Source organism: Capra hircus, chromosome 9 (genome assembly GCF_001704415.2).
Source record: "Capra hircus breed San Clemente chromosome 9, ASM170441v1, whole genome shotgun sequence".
In the NCBI taxonomy this organism is placed as follows: Eukaryota; Metazoa; Chordata; class Mammalia; order Artiodactyla; family Bovidae; genus Capra; species Capra hircus.
The window spans coordinates 72,744,179-72,763,754 of NC_030816.1; the positions used below are offsets into that span (position 1 = coordinate 72,744,179).

The following is a 19,576-nucleotide window of genomic DNA, read 5'->3' on the forward strand; positions in this document are numbered from 1 at the left end:
GAAGGCGCTTCCATTCTCAAATGTTGGCCAGCGGTCAGCCAGCATCGATGCAATAATTCGAGAGAGAGATGCCTTATCACAGGTGGCTCTGCATGAGAGGAAGACCCCAGCCCCTGTCTGGTCAACTTAAGTTCTATAGGTTCTTTTCTGGTTACTGCACTGGGCAAAAAGTTCACTCAGGTTCTTCTGTAAGATATTACGGAATAACTCGGGTGAACTTTGGGGCCAACACAATTCTTCTCTTCCTGACTGTTTCCGTGGAACTCCGCCCTTCTCACACTAAAGAGTATTTCACCGGATGCCGCCTCCGCACTCCACCCTGGGTGGATATAGGTGCAGTGGAGATTCTGGCGTACATCCTCTGAGCTCCCCTGCTTGTGTTCTGACGCAAGTTCCTTCTTCCTGGCTTTCCTGCTCAGCGAACTCAGGGACACTGTGCTTACCTCTCACTCTGGACCCACCTGGTGGAAGATGCTGCTCCACCTCGGCTCTTCCCCTTTTGAAAAAGACAGTGTGAACTTTCGTTAGTTCTCCTGCCTTCTTTCTTTAAGTTGGCACCTGTCTGTGTATTTTCTCGAGAAAGGTTTAATCACCTGGTCTGGGGCCGAGTTCACATTTCAGGTTCACACACTGGCAGCCTGGGGAGGGGAGGATATGGGCCAAATCGGATGCCCAGACATGTATTAATGAACTTGGACCCATTTTTAAAAACATTGAGTTATTTGCCTTCACTTTGCACTTTGGAAGATCTAGTGAGACAGTTAGCAAGCTTGCCAGATGGCAGCAAGGGACAGAGGACCTCCATCCTGGCCGCCCCCTACCTGGGGCTTCCAGTCTCCTGTGGCTTGTTGTCCTTGAAACTCTGCACCCTCCTGACTTCTCCTCCAGATGACCACCTTACTCATATACTGAGACTATCTTCTCATTACTACCCATCTGCTGGGTCTGTGTTCTCATTGTTCTTCTCTTTCCCATTTATATGAAAGACTTTTAAAAAAAGTATTTATGTATTTATTTATTTGACTTGTGAGGTCTCTGTTGTGGCAGGTGGGGATCTTTGTTGTGACTCGGTAGTTGTGGTGCTCAGGTGTGGGCCTAGTTGCTCCGTCGCATGTGGGGTCTTAGTTCCCTGACCAGGGATTGAACCCGCGTCCCCTCCCTTGCAATTGGATTCGTAACCACTGGACCACCAAGGAAGTCCCTGAAGGACCTCTTAATGGAAATAACTTAGCATGTAGAATGATCACCCAGTCAAGTCCATTCCCTTCATTTAATATAGGTCGTACCCTGGAGTGAATCTTTAATTAGTGTTGACAAGTGGCGCATTAGCATGTTTCTAGAAAGGCAGCAGATGGCTGGGAAAGGCTGTTGGTTAATGTTCTGTAGAAATTTCCCTGGCTCCGCTAAGCTGATTGATGCTGGGTCTCACTAGTTAGGAGGGTCTTCAGGTCTCACATGAAGGTAAGGTTCCTTGATAATCACACTTGTTTTTCTTTTGTAGGAATCCTCTCCATAAGTCAAACTCAGAAGACAGCTCTGTAGGTCAGTACCACTTTTCTTGGTTTAACCATTGCTAATGAATTATTTCCTTTTGATGCTTTATAGACCATATAAATATGTGAACACACAAAACCTACAAAGAACCCTTCCATCCAGAAATAAACATTGTTAAGATTTTGACAGCTTTCCCCTTATTTTCTGTGTTTATGTGGGTTTTAAAAAGCATAATTTGGATCATATTCTACAACTGAATGTATCCTGAGCATGTCCCTACATGATTGAGTACTTTTTACAGTAAAATTCTAAAGTCTGCATAGTAATCTGTCATGTTGAATGTGCCATAATTCAGACAGCCAGTCTCTTCTTTGCTGGGCATGTAAGTTGTTTGCAATTTTTTCTCGATCACAGGGAAGTGCTGCTGCCCCTGAAAATCCTTGAGCCTACCCATGATCATGTCTTTAGGGTGCATGCTCAGCTGTTCAGTCAGGTCCCACTCTTTGCGACCCCATGGTCTGTAGCCCACCAGGCTCCTCTGTCCATGGGATTTCCCAGGCAAGAACACTGGAGTGGGTTGTCATTTCCTTCTCCAGTCTTTAGGGTAAATCCTTCAATTTGGAACTTTTGAATGAAAGATTATGCACAATTTAGGTGTTCTATAGTTTATTTCCTTGGTTATAAAATCGACTTTTCTGAATTTTGTCACATTTTATTCTGTTTTGCTCCAAGAAAGTCTGACAAACTAGTCATAATTAGGAGCATAAGTACTGAAGTCAGGCCTTGATTTGGATTTGAATCACGACTCTACCAGCTGCCTAGTTATGACCTTGGGCAAGTCGCTTGTCTCTCTAAGCCTCGGTTTTCTCACCCACCAGATGGACTCAGCTGTGTCCAACTCTTTATGACCCCATGGGCTATACAGTTCATGGAATTCTCCAGACCAGAATACTGGAGTAGGTAGCTGTTCCCTTCTCTGGAAACCCAAGTCTCCCGCACTGCAGGCGAATTATTTACCAGCTGAGCCATCAGGGAAGCATAGCTTACAAGAAAAAAGTCCTATTCCGAGATTGCCCGAGAGAGAGGTATTACTAATCCCGTTTCTGCTGCCACCTTTCATGGCTGATACTTGGTGTTATGTTTAGCCCAAAGGCAGCAGGCGCCTTCCAGATGCTGAGAACAGAGGCAGCCTCAGGCCAGCGGGCTCTGGTTTCCCTCCTGTGGTCCTGGGGGTTGTCAGAATGTAGTAAGGGCATCCTGCTTTGACAAATGATGCCCTTAGCATGGGAGCCCCAGGCATGGGGTTTCCACGGGTCTGCTTCGTGCTACACTGCCTGGCACCACCAGTCTAGACTGTGAGAGCCAACAGCTCATCACTCCACGGGGCCCTGTTTCCAGTGGCCGTGGAGCAACCGGATCCCAAACGGGTGACGAAGCCGCAGCTTCGGGTGTGCCCGTCCCTGAGAAGAGATAGGGCTGCCACTGCTTCATTTGATTTTTAAAGAATAAAGGGCCACCCTGTTCTTTCCTTTTCTTCACTTGACCCCTCTCCTCTTGCTTTTTAACAGGTGTTAGGTGTTCCTGAGTATCACAGGCTGACCAGACAGGAAAAGTGTTTAGCCGTGACAGTGAATTTGTGCTTCACATCAAAGTCACGCAGAACCATCTGGGAAAGAAGGAGGGGTGTGTGTGTGTGTGGGGGGGGGGTGCGTGTCGAGTTGAGAGATGTCACAGCAGGGTGGCAGTTTGCTTTTCTCATCATGGTGCCCTGGGTGAGCTGTAGGTAGGTCACCAGGTAACCTGGGTATCAGAGAGGTGGGACTCACACCCCACCTATGGCATAGCTAGACCCACACCAATTCCACACTGTAGAGGAAAAGGGTGGGTCAGCCCCACAGACCTGTGAAACCAGCCCGACTCAGCAGGGTGCCCAGCACACACCAACCATTCTGTTCTCTTCACAAAGCTGGGATAACAAAAAAAAAAAATCGAGGGTAGATCAACAACAGAAATAACAACAAAACAAAGTTCACTTTTTAAAGCATCCTATTTGTGGTTCAGTTGAAATCACTGTGGCTGAGACCAAAGGGGGAAAACTATACCACAAGACAAGGCAGAATTAGACACAGTAGTTAAACAGACATCAAAGTGAGTATAAGTATGCGTGTTTTGGCTGCTTTTTTTTTTTTTTTTGATGTTTCTTTATTTCTCATCTTAACTCCATTGTACCATTTCTTGCTCTTAGGAAATTTGCATTTCTTTTAAACAACTTTATAGGCATTTCTAAGTCTTTTCACAAAACTGAAAGAGGAAAAACTGTCTTTTTTGTGAAATCAAAGTATTCTGACAAGCTTTGAATTGTAAGGAAGAGGTTACTTTGGTTATTAATGAATTTATTGCTTGTGCCTTTTTTTTTTCTTTTTTTAAAGGAAAGGGAGATTGGAAGAAGAAAAATAAGTATTTCTGGCAGAACTTCCGAAAGAATCAGAAAGGAATAATGAGACAGACTTCAAAAGGTACTGTAACACAGCTGGCGGACAGTAGGTCCTTTCAGCTCTAAAATGTTAAGACGTTTGGGCTGCTAATCTAAACGGATGCTGTAAGTTAGCATAAGTCATTGCGTGTGCCCATAAACTGTTCAGCTTTTCTGACATTCCTATCATTACTTTTAAGATTTCATTCCAGTGGGTTCTCTTTTTTTCTTTTCTTTTTTTTTTTTTAAATCAAAGAAAACAAAACGGAAAGAGTTCACAGCCCTTTCTTTTCATAGATCTGACAGCAGAGACCAAATCTTTCCTTTTCTCAATCACATCAACTTCAGGGAGATCTTTCCTGGCCAAGATCGGCCCTAAAAGGGTCTAGAAAGTCTTAGCATTTGTTAGTTTTGGACCCTCCCCCCTGCCCTGCCACTTGGGGCCTTTGCAGTCTTCTGAACTCTGATGCTTTTCTGTGGCAGGGACAGTTATGGGGCTGTTGCCCCTGGAAACTCTGTCTAATGGGCTGACATCATGGGAATTTGCCCAGGCTGCTTTGTGAAGGGAGTTCTGCCCTCCTCTTGGCCGTGTCTTTTGTTGTTGTTTATATAGTAAGTAAATATGTCATCCCTTTGAGGCCCAGTTATATAATTTATGTTTCTCCAGCATTCAGACAGGGAGGGGAAACAAAGCTACTTCCAGATTCCAGTCTGGCTGGATAAGGTTATCATTAAATGAGCATTTTTAGTTGCTCACCCCTGGCCCGACTTCTTTTCTTTCACGAAATCTCAGGGTCCTACTCTGTGCAGAATGCACAGTTATTCATACACACGGAAACGAGAAACACGGGCAGCATGTATGCCAGGGGGCACACCTGGGTTCCTTGGCAGTCGTCAGTGGGCCTATTTAAGTCGTCTTGCTCTAAGGGAGTTATTCTTAAACATTCCCAGTTTCTCCTTTTTGGGACACACCCAGCGTCACTTGAGATTCAAAGTAAACCCCGGATTCTAAGAAAGTCTTATTTAGAAAGATGAGAGAGATGGAGGGAGGAAGCCAACAGTTCATCGGCTCACGTGGATTTCTTTTTAAACCCAAGCAACTCCCTCCACCACTGGAGGCGTTGCAGATAGTAAAATGAATCACCGCCAAGGCTCTCTCTCCCCTCACCTGGCACACAACATCACTCTTCTTGCACAAGGGACCGAGTGGCGAAGGGAACTTGAGCGGTGTTTCTGGACTGATTGATTACAAAATGGAAATGAGATAAGGAAACACAGGGGAACATAAATTCCAAGGTAGGTCCTGACCGCGATGCATTCCCACAAGTCTGCAGCCAGACTCGTTTAGTCTGTAGCCCAGCATCCTGACGACACTGATGGTGGTGATGTGCGTGTGGGAAAGATGTGGTGGAGGAGAAAGGTGAGGGGTAAGGACTCCAGCTACATGTGACAGCGCGTCTGCACCTGACATAACCTCCCCACGCGCTGATCAGAGGCACCTACGCCAACGTGACTCTCGTATTGAGAGCAGATGGCTATGTTCGCTTTTCAGGAAGACTCTGCCAAAGGATGCTAATCGAGGAATTCTCTTTCCCTCTGCAGTTCTGGCTGCCTTCAGTTCCAAACTGGAAGTTGAGTTCCCCTCACAGGGTGGAAACGTATTTATGGCAGTGGCACTTGCAGATATCCACAGAGAGTACCTTCCTTCTAATGAACTGAAACTATTTCACGCCTGTGATTATATTTACTTGTGCATGTCCCCTGAAGAACACCAGTCAAACTGTTTTATAAAAACAGGCTTTTACCCACTCCTGTATTCTTACTTGGAGAATTCCATGGAAAGAGGAGTTTGGTGGGCTACCGTCCACAGGGATGCAAGGAGCTGGACACGACTGAGTGACCAACACACTTCACAGGCTTTTACCAGGCTGTGAGCTTTCTTCTGCGGCAGACATGTGACCTTCAAGTTCTCTGTGTTAGAAGAGGATTCTCTTCCCATCTTCCATACAAACATTTTCTTCTTGTTAATGTTTGAAATGGAAGGACACAGAGAGGCTGAAGGAGCCCTGGAGTGCTTGTCCCCTCTAACTGGATCTTTAAATTGGGTCTCTGCCTGAGCGGTCACTCCAGACTCCCTGTTAGTCTTCTTCTAAAACTCCTCCACTATACTCTCTGTCACAGAAACTCTGATCCTTCTGAAGGATTTGTTTCCATGGTAACATCCATATGTTCTTGGAGCTTGTTTTCCAATGAGATGGGTTCTCTGGCTTCCCCAAATGCAGCCCATTCCTGCTCCTGTGGCTCCATGAAGAACAGGGTCCTGAATCACATCCTTTAGTCCTAGATGACACACAGTCAAGGCTGGCATCTTTCTGTTATCTTTCTCATTCTTATTGTTTTTCTTCTTCGATCTCTAGGAGAAGATGTGGGTTACGTTGCAAGCGAGATAACAATGAGCGATGAGGAACGGATTCAGTTGATGATGATGGTCAAGGAAAAGATGATCACCATCGAAGAAGCGCTTGCTCGGGTAAGAGTGCGCATGTTTGGTTTACATTTGTGAGCACCTGACTGCCTTGCATTGAAAAATGTTGAGGGATGGCTATAGACTAAATGTTTTTGTCCTCCCCCCATCCCCCCAGATTTATATATTAAGTCCTAATTTGGAGATGAGACCTTTGGAAGGTAATTAGCTCTTCAGAGTGGAGCCCTTATGAATGGGATTAGTGAGTTTATAAAAGAGGCCACAGGGAGCTCCTTTACCCCCTTCCCCTGTGTGAGGACACATGCTGTCTGTGAACCAGGAAGTTAGGCATCATCAGACACTAAATCTGCCACCTCCTTGATCTTGGGCTTCCCAGCCTCCAAAACTATGTGAAATTTCTGTTGTTTATAAGCCACCCTGTCTATGGTGATTTGTTATAGCAGCTCAAAGAGACTAGGACAGGGGCATCAAAGGGTAAATGGACAGACTGATAATGATAGATTATTCAATAAACACCAAGGAAAAGTTAAATGCAACCATTATAAACATTAGTTCTAAAAGAAGCCTTCAATAAATTAAGCTTTGAATAAAAAGGCAAGCTTTATCTGTAAACCTTAAACTTTTGCTTGCTTTCATTTCTAAGCAGATATAAATTATAGTTTATTGTGTTTTTTTTTTTTGCTCTGAGTTAAATTAGGCATTAAAAGAAGCCTTTAGGACACTGGAATAGCACTGATAATATCAAGATAGCAATTCCTAAGAGATTTCCCACTTTGTTGCCCAACTAACTGACTGATTAATTCTTGACTTTTACTTTGAATACTTGGTTCATACGGTAGACAAGTCATAAAGTAGGCAGATTTAGAATTTCAAGTCACTAAGGAATCATTGCATGAGGTATGACTTTACCATTAAACAGAATCTTGAAGGTATGAAACCTTGAAATAGTGACAAACATAGAGAGGTGGTTTAGTCACTTAAGTCGTGTCCAACTCTTGCGACCCCATGGACTGTAGTCTGCCAGGCTCCTCTGTTCATGGGATTCTCCAGGCAAGAATACTGGAGTGAGTTGCCATTTCCCTCTCCAGAAAATCTTCCTGACCCAGGATTTGAACCTGGGTTGCGTGCATTGGCAGGCAGATTTTTTACTGCTGAGCCATCAGGAAAACCCAACTAAATTTATAGAATACCCAACTGTACACATCAGTAATTTAAAAAAACCTTTAATATGTTGCTGAGACAATGCTGGGGGTAAAAAACGCTTGAGGGCAGTGGGAGGTGGGACCTGTCGTAGGAGACCTGAGGTCTAAGATTACTACCAGATGCCCACCTGCCAGCTTCTTTCACTCTATTGAAGAGGAGCAGGGGTGATCTCAACCGCCAGCATCCCTGGTGGGCTGAAGGTGTGCTGGGGCAATGATGAAGAAGGGGACAAGTGACATCCTGTCCATGCTGCTGATCACCTTTGCCTGCCCTTCACCTTCAGTCTGGTCTCCCACTGCCCCACCCCACCTTTAGCCACCCAACGTAGCTGGGGCAATACGTCCACCATACATCTTCTCTCCAGTACCATTCCTTGAGCGTGTCATAGCACTTGGAAAAAGTCCAGTTGAATTCCTGGAAAATGCATGTGAGAAACACACACCTATATTAATTGTACCATGGTGGGCAAGATTTGTACTTACTGTCTGGGGAGTGATGCTGTTACATGGCTACTGTAATCATAAAATGGAACCTCTGAATGCAGAAGCTGTCTGCATTCATCCTGACAGCATCTGTGTTTGGCAGGAGAGTTGCATCAATTCAGTTCAGTTCAGTTGCTCAGTCGTGTCTGACTCTTCGCGACCCCATGAATTGCAGCATGCCAGGCCTCCCTGTCCATCACCATCTCCCGGAGTTCACTCAGACTCACATCCATCAAGTCGGTGATGCCATCCAGCCATCTCATCCTCTGTCGTCCCCTTCTCCTCCTGCCCCCAATCCCTCTTCCTGCCCCCAATCCCTCCCAGCATCAGAGTCTTTTCCAATGAGTCAACTCTTCCCATGAGGTGGCCAAAGTACTGGAGTTTCAGCTTTAGCATCATTCCTTCCAAAGAAATCCCAGGGCTGATCTACCTCAGAATGGACTGGTTAGATCTCCTTGCAGTCCAAGGGACTCTCAAGAGTCTTTTCCAACACCACAGTTCAAAAGCCTCAATTCTTCGGCCCTCAGCCTTCTTCACAGTCCAACTCTCACATCCATACATGACCACAGGAAAAACCATAGCCTTGACTACACAGACCTTTGCTATCTAGGTTGGTCATAACTTTCCTTCCAAGGAGTAAGCGTCTTTTAATTTCATGGCTGCAGTCACCATCTGCCAGTGATTTTGGAGCCCCCCAAAATAAAGTCTGACACTGTTTCCACTGTTTCCCCATCTATTTCCCATGAAGTGATGGGACCAGATGCCATGATCTTCGTTTTCTGAATGTTGAGCTTTAAGCCAACTTTTTCACTCTCCTCTTTCACTTTCATCAAGAGGCTTTTTAGTTCCTCTTCACTTTCTGCCATAAGGGTGGTGTCATCTGCATATCTGAGGTGATTGATATTTCTCCCAGCAATCTTGATTCCAGCTTGTGCTTCTTCCAGCCCAGCGTTTCTCATGATGTACTCTGCATATAAGTTAAATAAGCAGGGTGACAATATACAGCCTTGTCATACTCGTTTTCCTATTTGGAACCAGTCTGTTCCAGTTCTACCTGTTGCTTCCTGACCTGCATATAGGATTCTCAAGAGGCAGGTCAGGGGGTCTGGTATTCCCATCTCTTTCGGAATTTTCCACAGTTTATTGTGATCCACACAGTCAAAGGCTTTGACATAGTCAATAAAGCAGAAATAGATGTTTTTCTGGAACTCTCTTGCTTTCTCGATGATCCAGCGGATGTTGGCAATTTGATCTTTGGTTCTTCTGCCTTTTCTAAAACCAGCTTGAACATCTGGAAGTTCACGGTTCACACATTGCTGACATCACCAGATGGTCAACACTGAAATCAGATTGATTATATTCTTTGTAGCCAAATGGAGAAGCTCTATACAGGCAACAAAAATAAGACCAGGAGCTGACTGTGGCTCAGATCATGAGCTCCTTATTGCCAAATCAGACTTCATTTGAAGAAAGTAGAGAAAACCACTAGACCATTCAGGTATGACCTAAATCAAATCCCTTATGATTATACAGTGGAAGTGAGAAATAGATTTAAGGGACTAGATCTGATCGATAGAGTGCCTGACGAACTATGGACGGAGGTTCGTGACATTGTATAGGAGACAGGGATCAAGACCATCCCCACGGAAAAGAAATGCAAAAAAGAAAAATGACTGTCTGAGGAGGCCTTACAAATAGCTGTGTAAAGAAGAGAAGCGAAAAGCAAAGGAGAAAAGGAAAGATACAAGCATCTGAATGCAGAGTTCCAAAGAATAGCAAGAAGAGATAAGAAAGGCTTCCTCAGCAATCAATGCAAAGAAATAGAGGAAAACAACAGAATGGGAAAGACTGGGGATCTCTTCAAGAAAATTAGAGGCACCAAGGGAACATTTCATGCAAAGATGGGCATGATAAAGGACAGAAATGGTATGGACCTAACAGAAGCAGAAGATATTAAGAAGAGGTGGCAAGAATACACAGAAGAACTATACAAAAAAGCTCTTCATGACAAGATAATCACGATGGTGTGGTCACTCATCTAGAGCCAGACATCCTGGAATGTGAAGTCAAGTGGGCCTTAGAAAGTATCACTATGAACAAGGCTAGTAGAGGTGATAGAATTCCAGTTGAGCTGTTTCAAATCCTGAAAGATGATGCTGTGAAAGTGCTGCACTCAATATGCCAGCAAATGTGGAAAACTCAGCAGTGGCCACAGGACTGGAAAAGGTCAGCTTTTATCCCATTCCCAAAGAGAGGCAATGCCAAAGAGAGTTGCGTAGGATGCATCAAACTCAGTTTTCTTGGAGCAGAAGAAAATGTTTAAAGCATCAACTTAGTTAACACAGTCAAAAGTTAACATGGTCAACTTGAAGAGGCACGTTTCTATAATTGAAAAGGAAACAAAAGAATATTTTCAAAGTTGGGGAGGAAAAAAAATTAGATGCTCTTTCTTAGCTGATACCTTTATCAGCTAGCCATTGTTTGCATGGAGTCAAACCAGGAGTCAACTCTATGAAAAGGTGGCACAGCTGTGTGGACGTCGATGGAGGTTTTAGCCCTGGAGTCTGGCTGTTGCCAGGCTGGCTGCCTTTGCCTATAGGACAGAGCCCATCAAGACATCAAGAATGTTTTGTATAAGGCAATCCAGAAACAGATTAAAGAAAAAATTGATAACTTTCTCCAAACTTTATTAGATTTTACACACAAAGGTGGGTGTCCTTTGACAGATGATGAAATAGCAGGGGACCTTATTGGCCGGCTCTTGGCAAGGCAAGATGCATTCTTGGCTACTAGCATCTGGATGGGCTTCCTTTCAGCCAGAGACAAAACAAGAAAAACCAAGGATCTGCCTCCTTTAGCATAGGATCAGCTCAAGGGTCTAAGTTTATTTGATCACTGTATAAAAGAAACATCAAGAGTTAGACCTCTGGGAATTCCCTGGTGGTCCAGTGGCTAAGACTCTGTGCTCCTGATGCAGGGGTGCTGGGTTCGATCCCTGGTCAGAGAACTGGTTCCCACGTGCCACAACTGGGACTCTATGCAGCCAAATAAATAAAAATAAAGATTAAAAAAAAAGGAGTTAGACCTCCTAAAATGACCATGGTAAGAATGGTCTTTCCTGACGTCATACATGTGTCTCTTCCACTGTCAGTCAGAGACTAAAAGACCCATAGGTATTTAATGCTTTTCTGTTACTAAAGAATTATTATAATCTGTTTCAGAGAGTTGTCTGATTCATAAGACATTCTGCAAGAGGTTAAACTATTTGCATTTAAAAATTTTTATGTGTTTTCACATTCAGCGTAGCTAAGGAGGAACTTGGAAAATAATGTTAATAATTAGCTCCTCCAATTCATTTTTTGTATTTGAATTTTCTAAAGTTATACCCCTTAAAAGTTCATATAATCTAGCTAGCAAATATCTGTGGTATTCAGGGCACTGACCTGCACAGCCCTTGGGGCACATGGAGCACAGTTCAGGATTCCTTAAACACTAGTGTACTTTGATATATATTTCAAAGATTCAGATTATTTTTATCATAAGTCTGCATGCTGCTATTCAGACACAGTTAAATGCGCAGTATAATTAATGTACTGTGATCATTTTACCACTCTTTAGATAATATTGCACAGCCTAGTTACAATTCGAGGAATTAAATTCTGAGACTGTGTGTGCAAGATGGTGATGTGGCCCCTGGGAGGAATTTCTAGGGTTGGTCTTGGCTTACTAAGACGGTGTAATTTTTCTCTGATTTGTTAGGAGGAATCTAATAACTTGTGTCCCGATTTGTTGCTCGATGTAATTGTTGTTGTGCACTGTATTTCTGTAATGTTAATGAATTTAAGTAAGTAATTGGAAGGTTAGGGGCAAAAACAGACCCCTAGGTAGAATGTCTAGACGTTAGTTGTGACAAGACAGCCCAGCATCAGGAGAGAAGGTTTTCTCTCATCTGGGCTGGGTGTATCACCCAGTGTTCCTGTATCGGGGCAACTTTTAAAGTGAAAGTGAAAGTGTTGGTCACTCAGTCGTGTCCGACTCTTTGTGACCCCATGGACAGTAGTCTGCCAGGCTCCTCTGTCCATGGGATTCTCCAGGTAAGATTACTGGAGTGGCTTGCCATGCCCTCCTCCAGGGGATCTTCCCCAGCCCGGGGTTGAACCCATGTCTCTTAGTCTCCTGCACTGGCAGGAGACTTTACCACTAGCACCATATTGGGGAAAATTTTGCCTATGTTCAAATGAATACAATTTGGCCCACGGTGCTTTGTTTATATGGATTTGATCTGATTGATGAGTATTTACCCTCTGTGAAGAATATGTCCATGATTCACTTTCCCAAAAACCCAGTTATCAATGCTGCTGCTAAGTCACTTCAGTCGTGTCCAACTCTGTGACCCCAGAGACGGCAGCCCACCAGGCTCCCCTGTCCCTGGGATTCTCCAGGCAAGAACACTGGAGTGAGTTGCCATTTCCTTCTCCAATGCATGAAAGTGAAAAGTGGAAGTGAAGTTGCTCAGTCGTGTCCAACTCTTAGTGACCCCATGGACTGCAGCCCACCAGGCTCCTCCATCCATGGGATTTTCCAGGCAAGAGTACTGGAGTGGGGTGCCATTGTCTTCTCCGCCAGTTATCAATACAAAGATAAAAATGAAAAAGGTTGCAAGGAACTAATATGTGAAACACCACTGTAAGTTGCAAAAGCATTTAAGGAGAATGAAGTTTATGAATTAACTGTGTAAACAGTATGTGATTTAAAAAGACAGCAGCTTAACTTAACGATTTTTGTAATTTTTTTTAACTGAACAGTTCCTTCAAACTGTTGACCATGGATAGTTCTCCTAAGAAGGGTATATGCCTGAGTCCATATCTATGGTAACTGGGAAATTGGAGAACAGATGTTTTTCTTTTTCTTTTTTAAAAGGGAGTCTGGGCATCTGGTATACCAGAGCATGAGATTATGAGCTGAGAACCCACATATATTATTGAATCATTTCCTTGTAGCAGCTCTTGCACATCAGTCATAGGAATGTGGGCAGCTAAAGGCTCATGAAGAGAGGCCATAGGAGAGCAACAAAGTGATTGAGGGTTTTTTTAAAAATAGGTCTCGTGGGCTGAAATTGGAAAGGATTTATCTCAGGAAAGAAGCAGCAAAGAACTTATTCACTGTCTTCAAGTATATGAAGGATTATTAAAAGTCCATCTTTAGGATGTACTGAAGAGAGTTTTGTTTTCGTCTCTACTGAGGAGAGAATAAAAGGAAATGAATGAAGATTGCAGCTGGAGGAGGCTTGGATTAAATATAAATGTTCTTTATAATAAGCACTCGTAGAATTGGGAACATTTTAGAATTGCTCACCATGAAAGTCTTTACAATAGGATAAGATGGCCATCCCTCTAAGCATCATGTCATAGACTTCAAGTATGAGAAAACTACGAGACTTGGGAAAAAGGGATGTGAAGGTAGAGTTCCTCCTGAGATAGACAGATGGACAGACAGACACCAACACACATGCTCACACACACACTTTAAAATGCCATTATTTAAAAACTCCCAGAATTAAAGTAAAGCTCCATAACTTTGCTTTAAAATACACACATTTCTCAAATGAACATCATCAATTGTCTTTGGGAGCAGAGTGGATTATAAAAGAGTAACTAGGTAAATAATAGCCAGGCTGTTTTCATTGTAAAATGATAAAGATCTTTTTTTTTTCTTTTTAAGTTAGGAAGTTAAAAATCAAGGTAAATTTAGATAGAGCACAAATCTGAATGTTTATCAGAAGCATGTGGGAAATTCCTCGGTGGTCCAGTAGTTATGACTCTACGCACTCACTGCCAAGGGCCTGAGTTCAATCCCTGATTGGGGAACTAAGATCCCACAAGCCATGAAACCAACAAATGAATTTTTTTTTTTAAGAAAGAAGAAGCACATGTACTCTTAGGCTTCAAGATAAATGATGGAAATGGACAGATAGCAAAAGAAAAATGTTGTCTGTTTATGATTAACTGGGGAGGACTTCGTTTTGTTTTCCTAAAGATGAACTGCTTATTTAGTGCATCAGGGAACTTGGGGCTAATTTGAGTAAAGTACAGCAGGGACCCTGAAAAGCAGATGATAATCCCCCTTTCAGAAGGCAGCTGTTTTGCTCATACAGGAAGAATAATGCACTTCTGGAAAGGAAGAGCATGCTAGTATGTCACTTAAGTGTATTATAGAGATTAGAGCATATCAATCCCCCTAATATACTACAAAGATTAAAATAATATTAAGTGCCTGAATAAGCAGAAGTTCAGATGTCTAGAATTGATGTGAACTTTGAGCTCTATTTTACCTGAAACCACAAGGGTGATAATAAAGTGTGTATGTTAGTCACTTAGTTGTGTCTGACTCTTTGTGGCCCCATGGGCTGTAGTCTGCCAAGTTCCTCTGTCCACGGAATCCTCCAGGCAAGAATACTGGAATGGCTAGCCATTCCATTCTCCAGGAGATCTTCCCAACCCAGGGATTGAACCCACATCTCCAGCACTGGCAGACGATTCTTTCCCATCTGAGTCACCAGGGAAGCTCGATAATACCATCATAATAAGTCTGTTGCAAAGGGTGCAGTGTGTTAAGCTTGCTGTGTTATCTTACTTTTTCTAATAACAGTCCTGTGAGACAGTTTACTGTCATCACGTTTTCCATGTGAAGGAACTGAAGCACAGGGAGGTTAAGCTATTTGGGAACCCTTACTTGTTAATATTGTCTGCCTTACCCAGTCCATTTCCTGTCACAAGTGTGCACAGAGAAAAATTTCAAAGTGGAAATAAGGCTTTGGAAGCTTGCCTTTTTTCTAGTAGAATGGCTTTGCTACATCCACATAGCTCCAGTGGTAAAGGACAGTCCTGATATCATCTCCTGGGCTGTTAGGTCATATTGTTTCTGTTTTTTGGTGTCTTGATTCATGGACCGTGATTTTATCAACGTCCTAAATTTGTATCTAAAAACTGCTTTATAACAGAATTTTAATGCAGCGACAGCTTAATTGTATCATGCAGATAGCTAAATTTCTACCTGTTTTTAGGCAAGTACCTGGAACTTCTCACATTGCCATTCAGAAAGCACATTCATCTACTTCTGCTAGGTTACATTGGTTAATTTTCTGTAATACCTCATTTGTCAAACATTAAATGTCTCTGAACATATTCAAAATATATTGTTCTCTCATCCAGAGAATCCCAAATAAATCCTATAACATTTGTTAGATGATAACATTGAACTGAATTCGAGGCAGTCAGGACAAGAAAGCAGTTTTTAAAAATCACTTTCCGGCTTCCACCTCTGTTTTACTAAAATATCCCAAGTCTACACCTTGTGTGTTCTACAAGGAGAGGTAATCCAGAGGCCAGACTACAGACAATTTCTGTTATCAGACTTCCAATTAAACTGAGAAAGATGAGTCTTGATGTTGGAGGGTGTTGGAGAAGGAAAATCAAGGTTCTTTTTGGAATACAGAATACAAGGAGTCCATTGTGTCTCTTGGTTTGATTTAGATGCAAACCTTCAAGACAGGGCTTGTATCTTCTTTCTGTTTGGGGACTTTTGTCTTTGGCTGGCATTTGGTCACCAACAGGGGTGTGAAGATGGTGCCCAGAGTATTCTTTCTGCTGCTTGGTAGACAGTCTGGGCCATTATTTCCGTTTCAGTCTTCCGTTTTCTCTTGTTGCAGCTCAAGGAGTACGAGGCCCAGCACCGGCAGTCCACTGCCTTGGACCCTGCCGACTGGCCAGACGGTTCTTACCCAACATTTGATGGCTCATCAAACTGCAATGTAAGTTTACTGTCTCTTTGAGCATCTTAACCGGTTCTACTAAAAAGGGACAGCCTCCACCATTTCAGCCTTTGGGCTTCTTTTTGCAATTACCACCTCCCACCTGGATCTGAAAAGAGGCGTCTTCTTTTCTTTCCCTGATAACCTGCAGTTGGAATAGTACTGTTCATGCTGGTTAGTTTGATTGCTTTATTATGGTCAAGTACAACTTAAAAGTTACCATTATAAGCATTTTAAATGTTCAATTCAGTAGCATTAGATACATACACTTTGCTGTACAACCATCTCCTCAGCCCACTTCCTGAACTTTTTCATTATCCAACACAGATATTCCATAGCCCTTAAACAATAACTCCATTCTCGCTCCACCTTCTCCAAACTCCTGGCAACCCCATTTTACTTCCTGTCTCTATGAATATGGCTAGCCTAGGTACTTATAAAGTGCCTATAGAAGTGAACTCATACGATCATTGTCCTCTGTGTCTGGTTTATTTCACTTAGCCCCATGTTTTCTAGACTCATCCCTATTACAGCTGTACCAGAACTTCATTCCTTTCTATGGATGAACAATATTCCACTGCACATGGATACCATTTTTGTTTAATTTCTCTGTTTAACTTTTTGAGGCGATGCTGTTCAGTTTTCCGCAGCAGCTAAACCATTTCACGTTCTTGACAGCTACATGGAAGTTCTAATTTCTCTGCTTCCTCACTGACACTTTTGATTCCCCTGCCTAGCCATTCCGAATGAGTATAGAATGATGTCTCATTGTGGTTTAGATTTGATTTCTCTAGGGTCTAAGATTTGGTTTCTCTAATGTTTAAGCATCCTTTTTTATGTGCTTGACCATTTTAATATATTCTTTATAGAAGTGTTTACCAAGTTATTTGCCCATTCTTTAATTGTGTTTTTGTTCTATTGGTTGAGTTGTAAGAGTTCTTTATATATTCTGAATATTAATCCCGTATATGGTACCTGACTTGTAAATATTCTTTCCCATTATATGAATTGCCTTTTCACTCTTTTTTGTTGGCCATGCCTTGTGGCATGTGGGATCTTAGTTCCCAAACCAGGGACATAACTCATGCAGACCACCAGGGAAGTCCTACCTTTTTACTCTCTTGATAATGTCCTTTGAGGTATTAAAGTTTTAAATTTTGAAATCTAATTTGCATTTGCTTTGGGTATCATATCCAAGAAATCATTGCCAAATAGTTGTGGTGAAGATTCTCTGCTGTATTTTTTTAATTTAAATTTATTTATTTTTATTGGAGGCTAGTTACTTTACAATATTGTATTGGTTTTGCCATACATCAGCATGAATCCACCATGGGCGTACACGTGTTCCCCATCCTGAATCCCCCTCCCACCTCCCTCCTCCTGTATTTTCTTTTAAGAGTTTACAGTTTTAGCTCTTAAGTTTAGGTCTATGACCCATTTTAAGTTATTGTTGGTATATGATAGAACATATGCATCCAACTTCATTGTTTTGTGGGTAGATTCCTTGTTTTCCCAGAACCATTTGTTGAAAAGACTGTCCTTTCTTCATTGAATGGTTTTAGTACCTTTTTTGAAAATTAATTGACCATGTATGTAAGGGTTTATTTCTCAGTTCTCTTATTTTATTCATTGGTTCATATGTCTGTCCTTTTTGATTAATGTAGCTTTATAGAAAGGTTTGAAATTGGGATATGTAAGCCTTCCAACTTGGCTCTTTTTCAGACTGTTTTAGATATTAAAATCCCTTGAGATTCCATAGAGTTTTAGGCTGGATTTTTCTATTTCTGCAAAAAGAACCATGAGATTTTGATAGGGATTGCATTGGATCTGTAGATCAATTTGGGTAGTATTGCCATCTTAACAATATGAAGTCTTCCAATCCATGAAACAGGCTATCCTTCCATTTATTTATATCTTATTGGTCTTTCAGCATTGTTTTGTGGTTTTCAGTATTAAAGTCTTGCCTCCTTGGTTAAATTTAAGTATTTTATTCTTATTGTTATTTTTACATATGATAACATTAATTTCCTTTTCAAAATGTTTATTATCAGTATATAGATAAGGATGGAACTGACTTTCATACATTGATTTTGTACTCTGTGACTTTGTGGAGTTTCATTATTGGCTCCAGTAGAGTGTGTGTGTACATGTGCGTAATCTAGTGTTTTCTGCATGTAAGGCCATGTCACCCAAGAACAGAGGCAATTTCATTTCTTCTCTTCCAGTTTTGATGCCTTTTATTATTCATTTTAAAATGACCAAAACAGTACTTTCCAAGAGTTCCACCAAGATCATAGGAATTAGAGTTCCAGAGTTTCAGATAGACATTTCATGGTGTGGTCATCAAACTTCATGACATGAAAATGAAGGGAGTTCGCTTGTTTTCATCTGTTACACAATGATTTTGTTTATTAGCACATTTCTTCCTTAAATTTTGGAAACAGCTCTTCTCCATGTTTTCAGTCTCTTGTTTCCTCTCGTTAATGCTCCATACAGCCAGTCATCTTTCCAAAATATACGCCTTTTCTTACATTGCTATGTTTCACAAAAGGCCAAGGAGCTTCCCGGTGGTGCAGTGGTAGAGAATCTGCCTGCCAACGCAGGAGACATGGATTCGATCCCTGGGTCAGGAAGAACCCCTGGAGGAGGAAGTGGCAACCCATTCCAGTATTTTTGCCTGAAAAATTCCATGGACATAGGAGCCTGGCAGGCTACAGTCTACCGAGTCACAAAAAGTCGGACACAGCTGAGTGACTGAGCTTGCATGCATGCACAAAAGGCTGAAGGTTTTCCAGTTTTATAAGATAAATTTCAAAATTTTTGGCAGACTCAAGACCCTATGTGATCTGGCTTTAATCAGTTTCTCTACTCCCATCTTTCATCCTTTGCCCTAACAGCCTCCACTCCATCCACACTGGAGCCTGCATGCATTACTGATCATAACTTGTATTTTCATGCTCTCTGCTTTAATTTGTGCATTTCCTAAAAGGTCTTCCTCCATATTTTCTGGGTAAAAATCTATGCCTCCTTCAGGGTGATGTCCAACTGCCACCTCTTCTGAAACTTTAGCATCCTCAAGTATATTTTCATAGCTTTCTGTTCTGCACTTTGTTAAATTAGCTTGCAACACAAAACCTAATAGGTGTCCTGGAGTATCTGAATTAATTGTATATCAACCTCCTTGAGGTTGAAATTATGAGCTCCTTGAGCAAGAAAGGCATGCCTAGCACAGTGTTCAGCTCCTATAGCCTATTTGAGAAATATTTAGTGCACAAGCTTGTATTTGAGTGGTCATTCTTCTTGACTGCTTTTAAGAGCATGTTTTATGTCTTCCAACTCCAGACTCAGTCTTTATACTTTCTTTGCATTTAAGTAACAAATGATGGCATATCTGTAGTAAATATAACCCTCCCACTATCTTCTTGTCCCTGATTTCCTAAATCAAGCACCAGATTCCATTGCAGCTCAAACAAACAGATAGACAAACAAAAGGCCCACAGGGTTATTCATTTGAAAACACTGCGTGGTATGGTGTTGTGTGCAAGGTTCTGAGACTTTACCATTTATAATAATAAATGTGTCATATGCTAGCCAGCAGCATGTCCTAGGACTATGAGGTCATCAAAGGA

General features: G+C 42.1%; 1 protein-coding gene across 3 annotated transcripts in view; it reads left to right on the forward strand.

Annotated features, from left to right (window-relative positions):
* Positions 1 to 19,576, forward strand: part of SASH1 (SAM and SH3 domain containing 1) — a 346,563-nt gene that overhangs the window by 267,559 nt on the left and 59,428 nt on the right. For all 3 annotated transcript variants that reach the window (XM_018053320.1, XM_018053321.1, XM_018053322.1), the window contains exons 5-8: positions 1,502 to 1,542; positions 3,924 to 4,010; positions 6,385 to 6,497; positions 15,846 to 15,947. In XM_018053320.1, the coding sequence (XP_017908809.1) occupies positions 1,502 to 1,542; positions 3,924 to 4,010; positions 6,385 to 6,497; positions 15,846 to 15,947 (343 nt within the window). The remainder of the gene's footprint in view (positions 1 to 1,501; positions 1,543 to 3,923; positions 4,011 to 6,384; positions 6,498 to 15,845; positions 15,948 to 19,576) is intronic.